Source organism: Nannobrachium achirus, assembly GCF_963921795.1.
Source record: "Nannobrachium achirus genome assembly, chromosome: 24".
Taxonomy (NCBI): Eukaryota; Metazoa; Chordata; class Actinopteri; order Myctophiformes; family Myctophidae; genus Nannobrachium; species Nannobrachium achirus.
This window is the reverse complement of record NC_137831.1, coordinates 42604428-42627661: the sequence shown is the minus strand read 5'-3', so window position 1 is coordinate 42627661 and position 23234 is coordinate 42604428. Positions and strand designations below refer to the sequence as shown.

The window sequence follows — 23234 nt, the reverse complement described above, 5'->3', positions numbered from 1 at the left end:
GGTTTGTCTTGCTTTAATCAGAGCTCAATGATTTCTCAAAGTCCATCTTGGAGTTGCTAGGTGTAATTATTCAATACTGCTGACTGGGCTAGAATCACTAGAAAGTTGATCAATAAAAGCAGGTGTCCCATCTACAGTAAGTCCACCCGGACTTAGCTGTTTGGTTTGGCCTTAACTTTTATTTTGCATCCAGTAAAACATATAAACTTGTGTTTTTGTTTAATAATCCCTACCGGTACTTAGATGGCCGGGGTCACCCCAGGGGTATGTATTTGGTTATTTTTCCCCCTCTATACCAAATCTCTTCACCAATAGCCGATCTACAAGCTCCAATGTGTTGTGTACTTGTGACACAATATTGTGAGCGAGTAGTTCAGCTATTGTCGTTGAATGTTCACCAGAGAATAAGGAATAGAACTGTTTCCTGGCCAAAATAGCAATGTTAAAAAATAAAAAAGACACAAACATAATACAAGCAATGCAAGAGGCTACATTTGGGCTGTAGCAGACAAAATTGAATGGGATTGGGGAGATTAGAGGGTAGGGTCAAAAAGATATAGGGTAAGAATGAGAGGAGGGAATTCGTTACACTTTTAACCAGCTCAGTTTACTTTGAGTGCAATGATGGGTAGGTGATTTCTTTTTCTTTTCTTTTTTTGTCACACTTTATTTATTTATTGCATGTTTCTTTTTTTGACAAACAAAGCAATGTGACAACACAAAATCCAACAATACAATCACTTGACCAGACAAACCAAAACAAAAGACATACATTACATACTTAAACTGAAAAAAAAACCTTTGGTCATTTTATTGTCTAATCAGGCTCTTATGATCACCCTGAACAGATTTTAATTTGATTGATTCAATATTTTGATATTTGATGTAAATGTTACCAGGCCCTCCTCCTGCAGGACGCCTCCCCATACACACCCATTGTAACTTCAAACTCCATTATAACAATATATACTAATACCTTTCTGTCACTCATTTTTGTGTAAACTCAATAAAAAATTTGATTATAAAAAAAAAAAAAAAACACCCATTATTTTTTCTGGTGACTCATAATTTTCTGGTGACTCATCCGTTAGGATGAGAGACTGAATAAATCGTCCCCATATCTTCTCAAACAACTCTGGCTCGAGTGCAAGTGCTTTTTTACAAAGAAAGGAACACGGTTAACTCCTTAAACCACTGAGCAGTGCTTGCTTTGCCTATCTTTTTCCACAATAAAGCAATAGCCCTTTTTGCTTGTAATAAACCAAGATCTAAAAATATTTGTTTGCTACGCTTTATCTCGTGGCCAGCTGGATAAAGACTCAGTACGGAAGGTTTTGGGTCTACAAGCTCACAGCGCTGCGAGCGTGTAGATCTGCTATTTTTGAAAAGTCGTGAAAATGTGTGCAAATCTTTGAATATGTGTATTTTTAACTCAAATTTTGCTTCTGGGAGTCCCTGGAACTAAATATTTTGAGATGGGGTCTGTGGCCAAATACATAATAACTTTGGGGGTCCTTCACATAAAAAAGGTTTGAGCACCACTGAGGAACATAGGTTTTTCAAAAAAACCTTAGAAGGATTTGAAACATTCAAAGACTTGCACAATTTTTCTCTAGTGTGCCCCACTGCGAGCTTGTATATACTGCTATTTTTCGATAGTTAAAGTAGCCAGGGCCCAGAATTTGGTGCGACACCCCTGTCCACAATGTGTAGGTAGTACGTTACAGGCATACATATAGAAAACATCACCATCGTCCAATACTGGTGAAAAGGAAAAGAAAGTGGCAACAACAAAATGAATTGTAATATTCATTTGAAGTCAACTGGATCTCCTATACTCTCTTAACTGGCATGTAGCACATGACAACAGACATGTACTGTATGTAGTCAGTGTGCCCTAAGAATTGACAGGGGCATTTGGGACAGTGATGAAACCAGGGACGTGAGGTCTCAGCTGACCACACTAATCTAATTTCTAGCTCCCAGATCATCACGCACGTGTGCATGCTGGATTTGATGTTTGATAACAAGCAGAGAGGAAGAAGAAGACAGGACTCTTCATTGCAGCATAACGTTGTTCTCGGGTGGAAACCTTGTATGTCCAAAACCGTTCGTTTTGTAGTTATCATTTTAAAAACGATTTAAAGTAGTGAAAACAGCCGATCTACAAGCACACAACGCCTCGCACAGGCGTTGTGTGCTTGTAGATTGGCTGTTTTCACTACTTTCGTGCAACGGCCTTGTATGATGAAGCAGGGCTTTACTTAACGAAAAAACATACACATTTGAAACTTGGAGATACGAGATTTCTGCCCGACAGTGATGATGGCAAACTTATATGAGCCAAGAAGTTTCTGCTACACATTTAGGATTTGAATTGTTTTATTAAAGAATATACAAGTTAATGTATTCCCCTTTATCAATGACCTCTGTCAGAAGACAGGACAAACCGAACGGTTTTGGACATACAAGGTTTCCACCCGAAAACAACGTTATGCTGCAATGAAGAGTCTCTCCTTTTAAAGGGATCCCTGGCTAATATGACAAAATATGCTGCAATGAAGAGTCTCTCCTTTTAAAGGGATCCCTGGCTAATATGACAAATATGCCTTAACAAATTATAATTGTCCTCTATAAATACGATGTAAAATTAAAAACACCTTAATTATTTTATTGCACGCGTTTACACGGTTGTGCACCGTTCGGTGCCGTCCGTGCGTCCGTGTGGGAATTTTCCGACCACACGGCGTCCGGTCGCGTCCGGCCTCCAAAGCGCTACTGTCTCCGTCCCCCCCGACTTTCGTCGCCTCCGCGCAGCCAATAACAAGCCTCCGCAGTGCCTTAACCGTTTCTTTTTTGATACACACAGACTGAAAAGACCTGCAGAAAACACTCTCCCATACCAAGTCAAACTGCATTTGTAGGCTACTTTTTATCCTAGTATTTTAGTTGTAGCTTGAATCGAGCCCACATTGTTTCTTTAGGAACAATATTTTCTAGTTAATAAAAGGCACTGTCCAAAAGGGAGACGCTGTATCGCCCATGGCAACCGTCCGTCCCTTCAGGCTATGGGACCTACCACGCTGTTTCCTTGTGCTCGTCCAATGGGAAAGCGGCACTTCCGCTTCAGCGCGCGCACACACACGACCCGTTCTTTTTTCCCACCAGCGTCGTTTAGCTCTGTCTGTGCTCTGCTCTTGTCCGCGGCGTGCACAACACCACAACCTGAACCCTGCCATGCACAGCACACAGCAATAACACGCGATCTCTGTCAACAAACCCCTAACCCCGGGCCCGGCGGGGGGAAAAACATTGATTTCCCTACTGTAACATTTTTATTTTTTAATTCTTTTAGCTCCGTTTTTTGTTTTTTTAGCGGACATGCCCAACATCGTCCTTTTCAGCGGGAGCTCGCATCACGACCTGTCACAGAAAGTGGCAGATCGTCTGGGTCTGGACCTGGGCAAAGTCATCACCAAGAAATTCAGCAACCAGGAGACATGGTAAATAAATACAACATTTACACGTGAAATGCGTTATAATAGGCCTAGATCTGTGTGTGATCATGAGCATAGCGCGAGTGTGAACATTACATAATACAGGTTATCATATATATCTCTGATTTAGCTGGCCTGGTGGCGGTAGCTAGCAGCAAGCAGCAGGTAGGCGTTGATGATGGAGCGTAACTACTATAGTGTAGTATGTGTCACATGTGCTCTAAGTTAGCCGGGGAAGCTAACAATAGTCGGGGGCTCGCTGTGTGTGTGTGTGAGGTACATCGTCATGACTCGATGACGTACAACCAACTGGCTTTTCCACCTTTTTTGCTAGGGTTGTAAAGGCAGCTGCCGAACCATCATCATTGTGTGCTGCTGGTTTAATAGGGTCAACTTACATCCGTATTTATTTTCTTGTTACTATGTTGATTGGATTGTTAAGGCAGTCGTGGACGAACGACTATTGTTTTGCAGCGTTTTGTACGCAGTGCCAGTGCCGGCCATTTGGCACCCAGGCCAGGGTAATAAATGAAGTGCCATGTGCCTTTTTTGGCTTGCTCGCAACACGTGACCAACTGGCCACATGTAAACATACGGGTCTGGATCGTGATAACTATATGGTAGGCTGGCTGATGCAGTAAATAACATACAGTCACACTGACCAATGACAACAGTGACCCCGAAATGACAGTAAACAGTCAGTGCCACATTGCCATCTGATCATCTATCTGCATCAGGTACTAGCCAGTAGTAAACGTTACGCGCATGTCGTTGCTTATTGCTGCCTCTGTTCTGCAGGTACGAGAGATATCAAAGCCTTTATGGCGCTTTGATTGGTCTGTGAAAGTCTCACCCGGCCAATCAGCCCCCGGGTGCCCTGAGCGCGCCCCCTCCCCCGGCCAATAAAAATGGTTAGGTTATAACTAGGTTAATTTGCTAGACTTTGTTGTGCAATGATAAATGACAATGGTATGTGAGAGAGAGTGACAGAGGCCATATCCATATCCATTGTCCCTTTGTGAGTGTGACCCCACTATAGTGGGGTCATACCACTTATTATAACTCTATGGGTCATACTCACAAAGGGACAAATGGTAATGTTTTAGGTTTAAGATTAAAATTAAAATTTAGCCCCTTTTCCACTGACATGGCCTAACACCACACCACCAGGCCCACTTGTGCCAGGTCTTCCACTACAACGACCTGGGTAGAGTGGTGTGAAAGTGGTACTAAACCTGGTACTAAAAAGTATCCATTCCAGAATAGGTCTGAGCTAGGCCAAACACTTCATAATGACTGATACTTCTCATTTAGATCACCAGGATATAGTTGTAATATATGATAATAGATTCTTGTGTTATAAGATATTATAATCTATTATAGTGTATTATAGTTATCATAGTAATACATTAATACTTTATAGTGTATTATAATCACAGTTATAATCCATTATAATGTATTATAATTACGATAGTTGTAATACAAATTTATATTGTATTATAATCACAGTTAAAAGGGTCAATTTGTTTCTTACCGATAAGGGTACTTTTGTGTAATGAAAAAGTAGATATTTTCATGTGGTGCTAAAGCTGCAGTCGAAAAGGGGCTAAATATAGCCATGGATTTGTTGTTTAAGGCCAGGTTGAGGGAAGGGTAGCCAGATAAGTCGCCCTCTTTCAAAGTCGCCCCCAAACTCGTTTCCCAACGGGTCTGTGGCCTTAAGCTAGATGCAGAATAGACTAAAATCAAATATTTGCTTCTGGGGGTCCCTGGAACAAAATATTTTGTGATGGGCGTCCGTAGCCAAATACATATCATTCTGGGGGTCCTTCAGATGACAAAGTTTGAGAAACACTGATGGCAACATAAGTTTTTTTTTTCCAGAAAATGTTTATGATTTAGAAGACATTTGTAGAATGTGCCTATCAGTGGTTAAGGACCCCCAAAATGTGTTTTTGGCCGTGGACCCCCATCTCAAAATATTTTGTTCCACGGATGGACCCCTATTGCAAACCCTTTTGTTCCAGGGACCCCAGAAGCACAGATTTGATTTTAGTCTAATCTGCAATCTGCATCTAGCTTAAGGCCACAGACCCGTTGGGAAACGAGTCTGGGGCGACTTTGAAAGAGGGCGACTTTTCTGGTATTCGAGGGAAGAGCTCACCAATCACTTACTTTACCATTGCCATCTGACAGCTTAACCTTAGACTGCCATCATATGATATCACATGAGCTCAATTTGTCCAAATTTCCAAGGAAGCAAGTCTCTGATTAGGAGGTCAATCAGTACTGGCATGCTGCTAGCTAAGGCAGTTCAACAGGGTTATCAACTTATCATCATGTTTGTGACCTTTAGTCTAGATATTACCTATGGCCTTGTGTGTCTGGTTTGAACGCGATGACCTGCTTATGTCCAAAAAATATGTCAGCCAGGGACGTGTAGAGAATAGGCAGGGGCTGACATTTCTAAAAGGGCCTTTAGGTGAAAATGTTGAAAATAGCAGACCTCCAAGCTCACAACGCGTCGCAGCGCGACGCGTTGTGAGCTTGGAGGTCGGCTATTTTCAGTGCTTGATACCACACTGAACTAAGCATAATCAGTACTAGAAATGTGGCGTAATGGCATCTCTTCTACACAGAGAGGGGAATTCTTTCAACATGAGATGTTGCATTCAAGTTCGGGAGAGTTTGGACAAGGCAATTCTCTTGAATGCTGCCTTCAGTTTTGGCACGTAAAAAGGGCCTTTGCATTTCTTTTACCATAGTAAAAACTGCATTCATGGTCTAGAGAGGGCACTTTTTACAGGCAGATAAAAGGGCTGGGGCTCAAGCCCCCTTTCATGTCTACTAGCCCTTACCCGTTCAAAGATATGACCTCCAAAATGATGTGCAGTGTGTGGGTTATGGGATGTGCACTGTGCACACAGTATATGAGGGATGGAAAGTAACTTTAACTGGTGCTTGCATGATGTAGGAGCATCAATGTAAGAAACCCGTTTCGTTTAATGGCTACAGAGATACTGTTCCCCCCCCCCCCAGCCCGCCCGCCCACCCGCCTGCACACACACCCGCCTGCCTGCACACACACACACACACACACACACACACACACACACACACACACACACACACACACACACACACACACACACACACACACACACACACAGAGCTGGTTAAACATTTTGCCTCAAGCTAGATGCAGAATAGATGTGCCTCATGCTAGATGCAGAATAGATAGTAGATACACCATAAAAATGCTAATATACAGCATACGATTTGTGAAAGTGACAAACGGGCTTCACAGTTATGTCAGGTGTGTTCATATGCTTATGGTGATGCGATTTCAGATCAATTGCTCCAGCCACTGAGGAGAAACGCTGTTTCAGACAGACAGACACTCACTCAGACAGACATTCGCAAAATTATAGTATAGATGTGTGCACGTGACTGGTGTAAGCTCACATTTTATTAGAAGTGAGTTAAAACATACACAAGTGACTTGGGCGTTGTTGTACTAAAGTAACCATTGTGTGTTCTATTTCTTGCATAGGAATATTACGTTGTTAGTGATTTCCTGGGTCACAAATTCAATGTTCACTAAGTTCCAGTAATCTGGTATTCATGGTGGAAAATGACCACAACTTCAAGCCGTCAGCCAAAAAGAGTTTTCTAACTGTGGCTGGTAAAACTTTGTATGATTTATTGTTGACCGAGAGATGTAACCAACAATCGCTGTACCAAAAACCTCTGATAGTGGATGGAATGCAAGCAGCCAGGCTGGTGAATTTTGTGATAAGCTGTTGTTTGCGTTGAAAAAAACGTCTCCAATAATCCCTGAAGGGAGAGTGTTTTTTTGCAGGTCGTTCAGTCCGAGTGTATATTGGCTGCGCGGAGGTGACGAAAGTCTGGGGGACGGAGATACACCTAAACCTAACCTTAGCCCTAACCCTAACCTCAGTAAAACTAATGCTGGTGAATGTTAACCTGGTGAAATGCTAACCTGCCGACACTGGTGAATGTTAAACTGGTCGGACCAACGGTGCTTAACCCAGTTGCTTTTTTTATACACTCGGACTGAAAGGAGCTATAATGTTTCGAAAATATTAAAAAAAAGATTAAGCTTCATATATGTGTTTCTATTCAAAAATGACCACAAAAAAAGCGTAAAATAATTATAAAAATAATCATTTTGGCCATTGTCAGCCTGACTTTTTTTACATACCTTATCAATCCATATAAAAGAATAGAAGATGTAAACTTAATCTTAATCTTAGCTTAATCTTTTTTATAAAATACTTTGAAAAATAGTTTTTTATTTTAGCGTCCGTTTTTCAAGAAACAGTTGACTATAGCTCCTTTAAAGACCTGCATAAAACACTCTCCCAATCCCTGAAAAAGTGATTTAGCTTTTTCAGAGAAAAGTTTCATTTGGCGACATCTGTGCCTCGTGAAGATCCAGGGAAACCGCAGCCGACATTAGTTGTGGGGAGGCCGACCTTTCCAAGGACACAACAACTATTATTTTATTTGACTCCCTAACTGAAAAGGAGGCGTGCACTGCTTTCTAATCACTGTTTGGTTCTCACAGCTCAGGTCAAGGACCAGTTGAAGGGGTGTGGATTACTTATTCCTTCTTGCACATTTGCACAGACATAATGTCCTCGCATAAACAAAGGTAGACACGAGGTGTTTGAACAGAGACTTAGAGACACTTATGCCTGATTTGTTGTGCGTCGATCGTGTCTCACACAGAAAATAGCTGATCTACAAGGCCGACGCGCTGTAGGGTGTTGTGAGCTTGTAGATCTGAGAGAAGCTGGTGTTAAAGGGATAGTTCACCCCCAAAATGACTCTTTTTTTTCCTATGCTCACCCATGAAGACTTGAATGCATGGATATCGTTTTTGTCGCATTCCTATTAGACAATAATTTGATGACCAGCAGTGGTTCGACACAAAGAGTCTGCTTAGTTATCTATGGAGACACAAAGAGTCTGCTTAGTTATCTATGGAGACACAAAGAGTCTGCTTAGTTCCCTATGGAGACACAAAGAGTCTGCTTAGTTCCCTATGGAGACACAAAGAGCCTCTTCAAATGATTTGCTTAGGAATGCGACACAAACTAAACTTTGACTTACAGGGACAACTTTATGATTGGATGGACACACAATTGATGTGTTTGGGTAATATATCATGTGTTCTATTTACTAATGTGGCCAGTTTTTTGGAGGTTGCAGCTATTTCCCCCCAAGGATTAACAATTCGTAAAAAACATTCCTCCCTCAGTCTGTCTTATCTCATGACAAATTATTGAAGACAGACAATCATGAATACATCTGCTCCTACCTTAACTTTTTGAGACACTGTCTCCCAAGCACTGGGTCAATTTAAAAATTTACAGTGAAACTGCAGCAATTCCATCTTTCCAAACACCCTTTATTCAGTTGTCAGTACAACTCAGACTGAACATGTGTGACTGTCAGACCTTGGGGTCTGGGAAAACAAGGGGGGTCGTGGCACTGCAGTGACCCCTGTGGTGCCTGAGGTTAGCAGGAGGTGCTTTGTGATTGTGACTGCATAGGCCAGGATGCCTGGACTCTGCCCCCCCCCCCCCTCTCCTTTTTGTGTCCGGCGTCAGTCACATGATGTGGACTGGGGAGCCGCCAGGGTCATCTTTCCGTGGTGTGGAATGTTTCACACACATGTTGCGTCCTCTGGCTTTGATTTGCAGGCCTGTAGTCCATTGGTTCTCAACCTGTGGGGTTGGGCCCCCAGGGGGGTACCCAAATTATTTTGGGGGTTCCCCAGATGATGAACGTAATGTGAAACGTTGTTTTCTCACTCAACAGTAAACAAACCAACAACGTTTTAAGTGTATCTGCACATTTTAAAGTGACAATTTAAAGTGATCCCTGACTAATACGACAAATATGCCTTAATACATTATAATTGTCCTCTATAACTACAATGTAAAATTAAAAACACCTTCAATATTGTATTTCTTCTAGAAATAGCTAATCTTTCACTCAACAGGAGAAATGCCTGTCGCAAGTTGATGACATTTGAAATATTGAGTTGATGCTCATATTAACCATATGAAGTATTAAGTTTGTTTTTATTTGCACAATGCACATGCATGCCATAAATTCCATAAGGATAGATCACACATGACATTTATGGCATCATCAACTTGCGACGGGCATTTCCCCTGTTGAGTGAAAGATTAGCTATTTCTAGAAGAAATAAAATAATTAAGGTGTTTTTAATTTTACATTGTAGTTATAGAGGACAATTATAATGTATTAAGGCATATTTGTCGTATTAGTCAGGGATCACTTTAAGGACTTTTTAATACATCTGAAATGACAAATTAAACATTGGCCAAATTGGCAAACATTAGAGGCTGAAATTGTGAAAATAGCCGATCTACATGCTCACAACGCCTCGCGTCTTTTTAGACGCAATAAGCCAATATGCACCACAACTTTTCATAGGAAGATGTGACTTATGGGGGCTAGTAGTGTTACTGTAAAGAAATCGCTAGATGATTGTGTCTAAAAAGACATATTTAGCCACTTGCACGCATGCCCCCACCCACTGAAATCAGTCATTAAAATCGCTAAAACTATATAAAGAAGTGAATGAAAACATTTTAACACTCATCTTTTATTTTATCTAAAATATGAACCCTTGTTGTAAAAAAAACAAAGTTGTCCTTTTAACCACAATCTATTCTATGCAAAGCCTTCCCTACAGGGGTAGGTGTTAGATGAGGGTTTACACAGGAGAGCCATTTTCACCGACATGCCGTTTGTTTCAGAGGCCTTCTGTTTGACCTGTGGGTCCGTTGCCGCCTTCCACAGGTCATACAATACATGTCCTTGCCGTGATTACCATGCCGGAGCGTCATCTGCTTGTAAATGCATGGGTGGTCGGGTGTAGGGGTGGGCGATATGGTGATAATTATCGCTGAGACGATACAATGTCTCCACGATATGCCTTTTCAGAGATACCGTATATTGTGATACAATTGAGGGAGCCTTGTAAGAAATCCTGTTTAATCGTTAATACAGAGATTCATTGCAGAATTCAATTTAAACCTGCATTTTGGTCTAAATCAGTAGCTCTCAAACTTCAAAATGTCAAGGTCTCCCCTTAACTCTGACAGTATACAAATGAAACCAAATGGACCCGTAAGGGTCCATTTGGTTAACTTTACATATTTGTAAAGTTCAAATTAGACCTCCCAAAAGGAACCCAGAGAGTCTAGTTTTTGTCTTGAAAAATAACCATAAAAAAACATAAAAAACGAAAAGAAAAAGAATTGTGATAAAATTGTGTATCGTGATACAGCTTGGGAAAATATCGTGATTAGGGTTGGACACGGTAACCGCCGTACCGCCGTACCGCGGTAAACCGAGGTCTACCGCGGTGTCAGTGTGCTTACCGCGGTAAAAAAAGACAAAAAAAAGTCTATTTTTTATTGGAAAACAAGCGAGTTTTAAAACAGGGGAGAAGCGAGGACCGCATGCGCTCCATGCCGCTCTGCTCTGGGCCGTGTACCACAGTTTGGAAGCCACATACGTCACTCTCACTCAGACACAGACAGTCACTCCTGCAGCTGCCTGCGTAGAGGAGTACAGAGCAGCGTAAACTTTCTTTGTAATCCACTCGACACAAGGATGTTAATACATACCTTGTGTTGTGGCATATCTTTTTTTATTCATACGGATTACTGGCGGAGCGCGGGCCGCGTGGACTAAAGCCGAAAATGAAACTATTTAACTTTTTCCATCGCGTCGCACGTTGTGCCCGTTCGGCGGCGCGTCGGAGATTTTATAACCTTTTCTGTCAAGTCTTGTAACTAAAACCTGTATATAGCAGCACTCAATCACTGCGATTTGAGAGTTGAGACGTGACGTGAGTTTACAGAATCACTGTACACGATCTGACTACCCTTCCTCTTCTGGTTTGTTCACACAGCTGTTTGTGTCTGAAAAGCCTACTAGCTAGCCTACGTTACTATGGTAACCCGACAGTGCAGATCTAAAAGCTCAGAACGCGTCGCGGATGCAATGTGTTGTGAGCTTGTAGATCTGCTCCTTTCAAAGCCATACCCGCTGTGCTGTACGGAGAAGTATAACTCGGGCGGTCAGGCTGTGTCGCCTCTCCACTGTGGAGAGGCGACTTTTGGGAAGATGATTGCAATATTTTGGCTTATCGCCGAACCTTAATTAATAGATACGGGGGTGCGGTAATTACCGCAGTACCGTCGGTAAATGGGAAGACTGTAATCGCGGTAACAAAATGTCGATACCGCCCCAGGCCTAATCGTGATATTGCATTTTTGGCTTTGTGTGTCCCGTTCATGTCCATATATGGTCATTCCAGTCCAGAATGAACAGGTTTTATCTGTCCCGTACGTCCAGAATATGTGTGTAACTTCCGTCCCGGTCTGATGTTTGGATGATTAAAAAAGTCCAATGAGACCATTCGGCCCTCCAGATAAAATCATTCATTCATTCAGAATTGGAAGAATGTATAGATCACAGAGTTCCCCGCTTTACTTCGAACCAAGGTTTGATTTTTCTATATCGCCCACCCCTAGTCGGGTGCCACAGGCCGGTGACGTTCCTCTGGGCCGCGTCCTGCAGGGAGTCCACCAGGTTTGGGGTGTGGACCAAAATGATGTTATCGCCGTCATGAGGAAGATTGTGGTAGAAATATTTATAGAGTAACAAATATGTGTATGTAGTCTAAAGAAATCCAACAGCTGACATCCATGGACTGTGACTTCTACTTCTCCTCTGTGTCAGCATAAATGCTATATATCAGGGGTGGGCAACTTTGATGATGGTTCACTCCAGAGGGCCACATTGCATATTGCTATGTCCTACTTTGTCATTCTAGTATCTCATAGAAGCAAAAAATAGCAGATCTACAAGCTCAAAACGCATCGCGCTGCGATGCGTTTTGAGCTTGTAGATCGGCTATTTTTTGCTTCTTTTGAATTGGAATCCTGAATATCTTTTTTATTTTTGAATTGGAATCCTGAAATGTAACATTTTGATTTAATTTCAAACACATTTAATTACATACTCATGTTAACTTTATAAACTTATGAAAAAATACATTTTAATGCTACTAGTCATTAAGCTACTAATATAGACTGAAGGAATTAAAGCAGGTCATGTTTGGAATTGGAACAGCTGAACTCAATAATACCGTATATCAGTATTCTGGTATCAACCTGCGGGCCACATTAAGTGAGGCTGGGGGCCGCATGTGGCCCCCGGGCCGCCAGTTGACCATGTATGCTATACATGGTCATTGCAACTTAACCAGTCAGCCTTATTATATACCGTATGGTACTTAGTATAGATGTTTAGATTCTATCTCCATCTAGGGAGAGCACCTTGGTGTATAAGAGGTGTCCCATATGACACCTCAGGAAGGCTTCTGCCCCACGGGGTCCAAGCTCTGGCCATGGAGGTCAGAGCTCTGTCTTTTGTGAATGCTGTTACCGGTACTCTGTTCAACATTTTGCCTTTTTGAATAAATATTTGTCAATTCTTCAAATCCTTCATCCTTGTGGAACATTAATTAATTTCTATAACCGCGTGCGTGGGGGCTAGAGTTCTCAATGGGCCTGAAAATTAAGGCCCGGCCCTAACTGGGCCCGACGGGGCAGGCCCGAGGCTCGGCCCGGCCCTAACAAGTTTCATCATTTTAAGCCCGAAGCCCTAAAAAGCCAGAGTAGAAGAAAAAAAAGAAATCGCCTCCAGGCGGCAGCCATTGTGGTATGACAGAACGGACATATAATATTGTCGAAATGTCAACTTCACGTGTTCAATTGTTCATCAAACATGCCAAGTTCTGCACAAAATAGGCCAAAGTTAAATCCTGTTGTCATACAGTAGGCCTACATCGCTCCTTCTCTCTCTCCCCTTGCTGCCTGTGATTTATATTTCGTCCTTCAACGCAATCAACAGACAAACATCTTGAAAGTATTCCAGACGGCATAGACGAGTTATCCCACATTTTTATGTGCCCAGCCTGTGATGTCACTCATAAAAGATTGTCACCTCAAACTGAATCTCCGAATTCCACTTTCCAAAACAATGCGACGCGTTGTGAGCTTGTAGCTCTGCTATTTCCACTATTTTTTATGTTTGAACACATATATAAACATTTTTCAACATGTAAACGATTATGACGATTATCACAAAATAATTGCGATTATGTCAAATAATTGCGATTAGACGATGATGTAATAATTGTGACAGCCCTAATCATGCTTTTGTTTCCTTATCCTTTTTCGCTATAGCGTGGAGATCGGGGAGAGCGTGCGCGGCGAGGACGTGTACATCGTGCAGAGCGGCTGCGGCGAGATCAACGACAACCTGATGGAGCTGCTCATCATGATCAACGCCTGCAAGATCGCCTCGTCGTCTCGCGTCACCGCCGTCATCCCCTGCTTCCCCTACGCCCGGCAGGACAAGAAAGACAAGGTCTGTATACGGACACTGTAGACACACACACACACACACGCACGCACGCACGCACGCACGCACGCACACACACACACACAGGGACGTGCACACATAAACATCAAAGGGGGCTGGAGCCCCATGAATGCAGTTTTTACTATAGTGAAAGAAATGCAAATGCCCTCTTTCCATGCCATACCTGAAGGCAGCATTCAAGAGAATTGAACTTGAATGCAGCATCTTATGTTGAAAGAAATGTCCTCTGTGTAGAAATCCATGCCGTTACGCCACATCTCCAGTATTGACTTGATCATGCTTAGTTCAATGTGGTATCAAGCGCCGAAAATAGCCGACCTCCAAGTGCACGACTCGTTGTGAGCTTGGAGGTCGGCTATTTTCGTCATTTTCACCAAAAGGCCCTTTTAGAAATGTCAGCCCCTGCCTCTCTAACATTCTCTGCACGTCCCTGCACACGCACACACACACACACACACACACACACACACACACACACACACACACACACACACACATAGGGCTGTCACGATTATGACATTATTATTACGATTAATTGTCACTCAAATAATTGAGATTATCGTTTGACAATTACATTTCTGTATAGCTTTTAGGCTGTGAAGTTGTACATGGCAGATATGACACATAACCTAAATATACAAAGATATGACTGAGATATTTGACATTTTTATACTCTAAAAAGAACATTGATAGTGGAAATAGCCAATCTACAATTTCCACTATTTTTGAAAATATATGATCATTTTTCAGCATGGTAATGATTATGACGATTATGACAAAATAATTGCTATTATGTCTAATAGTTGCTATTATGTCTAATAATTGCGTTTAGACGTTTATGTAATAATTGTGACAAACCTACACACACACACACACACACACACACACACACACACACACACACACACACACACACACGTATCTGTTAGTATGTGATTATATGTAATCCAAATTCAAACACACAACTGTGTATGAATTACATTGCAGAAACTCTGTGGAAACACAGTTCCAAGGTGCACTGCCCAGCAACATCACACACTAACTCCTAATCTGATGGTCCAGTGGTCACACAGTATACAATTATGTTGCAATGTTGACTGTAAATTGTGTCTTGCCTCCATTCGCCAGGTGTGATTTGTACAAGACAACCTCTCTTAAAACCCATTTAGAACGGGTACACTGTATTGTGTATCATTAACTATTGAAAAATAGCAGATATACAAGCTCACAGCGTGGCACCGAGTGCCGCGCTGTGAGCTTGTAGATCTGCTATTTTTGAAAAATCGTGAAAAAAAGAATTTTGACCTGATTCTATAAGTGTCTTTTGAATCCTTCTAAGACTTTTTGAAAAACCTATGTTTCTATGAAAAGGCCCTTTTCACTTAACTGGAGCTCAGTTAGTCTGTTCTTGAGAGACTACTGTGTCAGTGGTTCTCAAACCTTTTCATGTGAAGGACCCCCAAAATGATATGTATTTGGCCATGGACCCCCATCTCAAAATATCTAGTCCAAATATCTAGACCACCCAGAAGCAAAACTTTAGTTACAAATGTTCGCTTTGAAAATACATATATTCAAAGATTTGCACACATTTTCATGACCTTTTCAAATTAGCAGATCTACAAGCTCGCAGCGTGGCTCCGAGTGTCGCGCTGTGAGCTTGTATATCTGCTATTTTTCATTGGTTAAAGCATTCAATAATTCTAGGCCTAAATGGGTTAAAGGTCATCTGTGCAGGTTTCCCACACGGCTGCTGCAATTCGATCTGAAACCTCTGTTAATTTTTAAGGTTTTTCTGGAATGAGCGTCGCATGCGTTTTATTCAAGACCTCGATGTGTGGACATTTTGCATTCCACGGTGCAGAAAGAAATGCGTTCACACCGCATTCTTGTCTTGTAAATCATTATCTCACGCTGGCACAGTTGTTGTTGTTGTAGTAGCCACTCTAAAGAATAAATAAATCAACATTCTTTGACTGGATTGTCGTGGCAATCTGTAGTATCAAATAAATTAGCACATTGTGTACATTAAAATGCAATACAAGGCCAGTTTCTCTTCTAGCTCTACTGCAGCAGCATTCAGGCTACTGTTATTCATTATGCATATTCAGTTTTTAAGCAGTGTTCCTTCTACTCACAGTGAGGTGTAAATACCAGGGTCCAAATGTTTCAGCTGTGGCTGGTGCTTAACCCTACGCATGCCTTCTCTTGGATTTACAATGTGGACCTTTGCTTGGCAAAGATTTGACCTGGAAGTGCCTGCATTATAAATGATTGTTTTAAAGATAAATGACAGATTGTCATAGCTTTTTTCCCCGTCTTTTAAAGTAGAGATGTGCCGATTGATCGGTGAGTAATCGTGATCGCCCGATAAATCCTCTATCGGCTTTGATCGGTAATCGGCTTTGCCTCTATTGGCTTTGATCTACAAGCTAGATCAGCTATTTTCACAATATTTATCTTTGGGACTGAATGTAGGATACTAAGGGACCTCCGCAATCTCCTAATGTGTATACTTAATATACGATGTCAATGTTTTGTAAAAAGAATCATTAAATATATAAATGCTGCCACACTAACACAATAAATAGAATCATTTATGGATTTGATGCTGTGATCGGGAGCATCTCTATTTTAAAAAGCAGCTTCTAAAACCAAGTGCTGGACAAACAAGGGTCAGGTGACCCTTGTTTACGACCACCACTATGGATTGAAGTCTAAAGAACATTATTAGTCAGTCCTTCTGATTTAGCTCAGTAATGGATTACAACGCATGCTCTCATCAACCTGGGACTTGACATACAGACATTATTGTTCCTGAGAAGAGGGAGCAGTTAGTGGATTTCCTCCCCGAATTATCTATTAACCCATGAGTACAGTGTTTCTTCATCTCTCCTGTATATATCAGGACCAGAATAGGGATGGAGCTCGAAGCAAGGGCCCGCTACAAACTCGATAGCAAATGTATTGAGTACCCGGTATCAATAAGCTTTGGGCTTATCAAGCTTGTTATCGAGCATAGCGGACCATGACGTCATGTTTAAACAATCAGGGTAATAATCTATCTATAAATGCGCGACTTGCCCGGGTGTTGTTTGACAAATTGTTCATGCCTGCAACCTTGCACTTTCATGCATCACTCTAGATGAGAGTGTTATTACATCCCTAAATTGCCTGCATCTTTTAATTTTATCCCAGCGACAGCCACTGTGTCCCAACGCAAATGCCTGATTTGTAAATGCAGGAACGGTATTGAATTTGACACACGGTAATGGATTTCTGCCTCTTATGGCAGAGCCAGACTTTCTCGTGTGTGTATTCCACTAGAGTTTAACCCTTACATTCAAATGACTGACTGTGTCTTTGTCTGTGTGTGGCAGAGTCGTGCACCCATTTCTGCCAAGCTGGTGGCCAACATGCTGTCGGTGGCTGGAGCCGATCACATCATCACCATGGACCTCCACGCATCCCAGATCCAGGTGGGTGCTAGGCAGTGTTGTACCCGAACGCGTTCAAAGAACGATCGTTCATGAACACGTTCATATTTTGGGCGAACGTGAACTGAACGTAATTGTTTTCGCTTGATGAACGATATTGTCGACCGCGGTCATTCTGACGCCCGTGAACGGCGTTCGTCGGCGTTCGTCGGCCGTTCATGCGGCGGTCCGCGCCTCCGCGGTCGTCTGTCCTCTCCTCTCTCTTTTCATTCACATGCTCCAATAGTACGCACTGCACGCAGCTCCTCGGGAACGTTGATATGCGGTGCTGTCTGCACTCTGCAGCTGCACTGTGAATCTCCTCCTCGTTACGTCTCGCAAGCCTGACTATACTTTGTCCTATGTGTGTTGCACAGCGAAAATAGCTGATCTGCAAGCTCACAACACGTCGCATCCATGAGACAACGTGAGCTTGTAGATCAGCTATTTTAACCAACGCGGAAACATGCTGTGCGCCAGGTTTAGAAACGTCTGCCTTCAGCCCTTCACAATAAGGGTGCAGGAAGACTGGGCAGTGGGCACATAAATATTGTGGGCACCTCAATGTTAAGTTGGATGAAATTATTGCTGTGTGTGGTTCTATATGGGCTGTGTCAATAATTTTGACAAATAATAGCATGCAGCAACGTCTAAACATTTTTTTTAATAGCCAAAAGTATAAAAATAATTATGGTTAAAAAAAGAACGAAAAAGAACTAAGTTAGTTCATTTTGGGGAACCATGAACTTTAGTTCAAAATATAGAATTATGAATTATGAAATGAACTAGTTCATTTTAGAAGTTCTGAACTTGAACTTGAACTAGTTCGTTTTTAAAGTGAACTTTCCCAACACTGGTGCTAGGGCTGTCACGATCATAACAACATTTTTATCCCACGATTTTGTAACCCATTTTTCACCCAGTGTAATCCTGGGCGCTACCTTCCCTCTGCCAACCTGCGGAGGGCCCCGAACTGAGCTCATGCTTCCTTCAGTACATGAGTAGGCCTACAGGGTTCCCACACATTTTTACCAATTCATTTCCCAAACTTTTCCAAAACCCAATTTCCAGGACTATATAACAATAATTCAACTCAATAACAGGTCACTTACTCCTATGCGCAATGCCCAAAGACAGGTAGTGGTATGCCAATGGTTCTCAACCTTTTCAGGCCGTGACCCCCGAAATAATCATGTTTTAACTGGGGACCCGCCACCCTGACGAGCACTAAGAGTTGAGGAATTTTGTATAACACGGTTCTATTGTGAAAATAGCAGATCTACATGCTCACAACGCCTCGCGTTGCGAAGCGTTGTGAGTATGTAGATCGGCTATTTTCACAATTTCTGCCTCTAATATTTGACAATTTGGACAATGTTTAATTTGTCATTTCAGAGGGTAACAAAATCAATAACCAAATACAATGCATAGCTATTTTTTCCAGGACCTTCCAGGACCCTTGATAAATTCCAAAACTTTTCCAGTACTGGAAAAATATTTTTCTAATTTCAAAATATTTCCAGGAATTTCCTGACCGTGGGAACCCTGGGCCTAGGTACAGGTGTGTTTGTTTCATAGCATCCCAGATTCAGGTGGGTCCCCGGCATAATGATTTAGGAACCAAGTGGATACTTACCGGTATACAGTAGATCTGTAACTCTGACAGTGTACGAAACTTACAAATGGAACCAAATGGACCCTTACGGATCCATGGTCTAATCTTTAATGAATACTAAACTGGGGGTTTGTGAACTCAAAAGGTTTGAGAAACACGGTTTCATAGCGTACCAGATTCAGGTGGGTACAGAGGTCTTGTTAAATGTACTGAGGAAACGGATCTATCGCAAAATGTCCGGAAACTAAATGGTTGTTTCTTTGTCTTTCTTAGCTCGTATTTCCTCTTGGTTTTTATTTCTTTCCGAGGTCTCTGTCAGGTCTGTATACTTTGTAGGTCAATATTGTTGAATTAGATGTCCAACCCCCCATACTTGGACTTTTTAATGTTGGCTGCATATTACGTGAGCGATGTAGGAATTGATTGATTGAAGACTTTATTAGAAGTTTGCATAGGAAAAAGTGCAGTTTCATGACGGTACAGTTCACTGGTACAAGGTCTACTAAAAGGAGATCCTAGAAAAGACTACGCTCATTTCCACAGGAAACCATTAAAGTATCTCATATCTCACACAGTACTATGCAGTAGATATAGTCAGAAAAGAAAAACTATGTAAGAACAAAATACAGTAAGTCAATACAAACAGAAAGTACAAACAGAAAGTATATACAAAGAAGGGGCAGGGGAGGGTAGGGATGTGGGCGTATTCTCCTGTCGCAGTGTTTCTCATATGATCTGTGCAATATGATCTGTGTGTCCTACAGACTAAATATGTTTAACTAACAATACAAGCCTTCAGGGCCTATATCGAGCTGATTCACCTTTGAGTACGCACTGTACGTACATATGTGTGCGTGTGGTAACTTGTAGACTCAAAAGAACACTTGGCAACCTTCTAAAATTGGCAGTCTACTGGCTAGTGATTAATTCTGTCAGAGTGTCAGCAATGTTTTCCTTGAAGACATGCTAAAAGTTGCCACTGTTCTCATTGCAGGGGTTCTTTGACATTGCAGTGGACAATCTGTACGCTGAGCCAGCCGTCCTGCAGTGGATCCGAGAGAACATTCCTGAATGGAAGAATTGCATAATCGTGTCTCCAGACGCAGGAGGAGCCAAAAGGTAACCGGGATGAATTAATGAGAGGCCCTCGGGTATTACAAACGGAATGGCTAGTCTACAGAGAATGTAGAAGAATTGTTATTTTGATCGACGTTTGCCCTCTCTCCTATTGGTCTCCTATTGTGGACAAAATATTTATCCAACGATATCAAAATATTCTAAGTTTGGGGACTGAAAGGCTAAATCAAATGCTGAATAAATAATGGGCCTTCATATGAAAATGGATGTTTCTGGATCAATTGTTGATGTTGGGACAACTTTATTGTCACATCACAGGTTGTAAATGGATGACCTTTGTATCTCATTCCCATCACTGGAGTCAGAGGATTGTTATGAGTTGTGTGCATGGGAGGTCTGGGTCTTAGGGAGGGGATTAGGTGTATATACAGAGAAGACACAGTGTAGTAAGAGGTCCTGAGATATAAATGCTGTAGATAGCTGAGATATGGTCATGGTGGACATTGACAGAGAATGACTTTGTTTATGAATTGAATTGTCGCTGTGTTGGTGTAGGTTGCAGACAGGGGTGTGTGTGTGTGCGTGCGTGCGTGCGTGCGTGCGTGCGTGTGTGTGCGTGCGTCACCAGCAATTAAACCTATTTAAGTGGCACAGTGGGTAAAGACCAGGCCTGTAATTTCATCATTCAAGGGGCAAGGCCACTTGGCTTTTGGTGTTGTCCGTTTTTTGAGGGCACAAATGCCAGGGCAGGAAGGCCATCAAATAAAACAAGATCGAAACAATTTGTTGAATTTAAGGGTTAGGGATGATAACCTAATCTGCAGTGAAATAGATCAGGGGTTTTCAAACTTAGACTCAGGGCAACCCTACATTTTTCATCCACGGCACCCCTGAATTACACTGTTAACGTTTAGAATCTTACATTTAGGCTATGTCACGGAGAAATATCCTTTTCCATCAGAACTGACTGAACATAACTTGATACTTGATGTTTGACCACTTGAACCCCAGCATCTCTATTCTGGGGGGCAGGTTCTACAAGCTCGTAGATCGTCTATTTTTGGTGAAGAGAGTTGGCCATGAGTTGGCCATAGATGGAAAAGGAACTCATCAAGTACAGTGCAAATCAGGTCTAAACATAGTGTCGTGATATTGATGAATTCCAAATATCATCCAATTGTTCGGAGGCACCCCTGGACTGTCATCAAGGCACCCCAGGGTGCCCTGTCACCCACTTTGAAAACCCCTGAAATAGATAAATGATGGTATTTACAATCTGATCCATGATCAGCCCTGCACCAATCAAAGTCTCGAGTCTGAAATCTTAACTCGAGGGAATTAAGATTTCAGAATCTCAACAAAAGACACTGGTGTCTACATGACAAGAAAGAGACACTGGTGTCTACTGTCTACATATTGACAAGAAAGAGACAGAGCAGAAAGTGGTACAGTCAGCTGGGGCATTAAGGCCACTGTGGCCTCAGGACATGGCATTGTTTTGAGAGGTACAAGGCCAAACTGAGGGGCAACGACGGCCATGGCCTTCATGGCCTCCATGAAATTCCTGACCTGGTAAAGACATTTGATTTGGTATAAAAGATGTACCGGTATAAAATATGTCAAAGAGAAGTGTGGTAATTTGAACTAGAACATGTTTCACTGAATGGGTGAAGCTGGTTCTTTTTTTACGAAAAAGGAAACCTAGCCTGGCTTTTAATTTAGGGAGTAGATGATTAATGGCTGGGTGGTGAAAGAAACGGTGCTATCAAGGCTATTCTTAGGTGGAGAGTGGAGACACGCTCTAGTTAAAATTAGCAGTGTCAACAGTTTGCCAGGTAGCCACAAAATAAAGGGTTAGCATAATTGTTCGCAATAATACATGGTAAATGTAATTTGGTAATGGAGGATATGCAATCATTTTAAACATGCTCTGGGAGGGGAATAAAGACTGGTTAACCACGTAAACCCTACTTTACACCAGTAAGACTCCCTAATCAGGGGATAAGGCCTAAAAAAAAAAACTTTGGTTTCCGGTTGGCTGTCATTTTAGGGCTGAGTAGGTAGGGATTTTATTTTATTTTATTTTTTATTTTAATTTTTTTGTGGGCATGATGGGTAGCAAGGAATTTTATTTTATTTCCTCATGGGAAGGATGGGTAGGTATTTTATTTTTTTTTTTCCCTATGGCAATGATCGATATGCTTCTTTTTTAATATATTCTGTTTTCCTGAGTTACCAATTTCTAAATCATTAAATGGTTCATGTACAGTACACTGCACTTACAAAATAGTGTCTGAAAACAACAAACACTAAACAATTGAAAACTCTAAGCACCTAAGTAAAGTACCAAAGTAAAGTGCTGTATCACTCGCATACCAAAAATAATCGGTCAAATGCTGACTGAGGGGCAGATGCATGAGACGACGAAGGCTCCGATTCCGAGGTTCCTCCTCGCATCTCAGGGCTAAATATTTAAAGTCGAACATGGCCAAAACAGACCCAGCCTGAGAGGCTAGAGGCTCCGCCTAGGGATGGGTATCGTTAAGATTTTAGCGATTCCGATTCCGGTTCTGCTTATCGATTCGATTCCTTATCGATTCTCTTATCGATTCTCAGCTGGTCAGAAATAGTGGCCAATAGTCTTTTCTACCTCCTCCACTCCTTTTCTTCTTTTTCTAGAGAGGTTTTGGGTTATTTTTATTACTGTTTTGGGTGCTATTTTCCCACACAACGGTGTAACAAGTAACTGTTTATTAGTTATTTTAGCACACGGTGCAACACACAGCACGCATGCACACACACAGTCACTCACTCACACACACTACAACATCGGGTATTATTTTTGTAATGGTTTTCTACAGTGTTTTATTCCCCATATACAATGGTGTTAGTTTGCAACAATGAGCCTACAGACAGTTTCTAGTTCTCAAATAAATAGACTTTGTTGTGCCATCAAAGCGGGATTTATTTGAAAACAAAATTTAAATTCAATTTCCCTTCCAACCGGAGGTGGCAAGGTGACCATGTGATAATCAAACACCT

At 41.8% G+C, this 23234-nt stretch overlaps 1 protein-coding gene across 1 annotated transcript in view; it reads left to right on the top strand.

Moving 5' to 3' along the window:
- Nucleotides 1-3183: 3183 nt before the first annotated feature.
- The window catches only part of LOC308280433 (ribose-phosphate pyrophosphokinase 2), a 28521-nt gene continuing 8470 nt past the window's right edge, over nt 3184-23234 (top strand). Inside the window, exons 1-4 of the mRNA XM_080720697.1 lie at nt 3184-3503; nt 13826-14009; nt 17405-17503; nt 20110-20234. Of these exons, the coding sequence (XP_080576823.1) occupies nt 3382-3503; nt 13826-14009; nt 17405-17503; nt 20110-20234 (530 nt within the window). The 5' untranslated portion in view covers nt 3184-3381. The remainder of the gene's footprint in view (nt 3504-13825; nt 14010-17404; nt 17504-20109; nt 20235-23234) is intronic.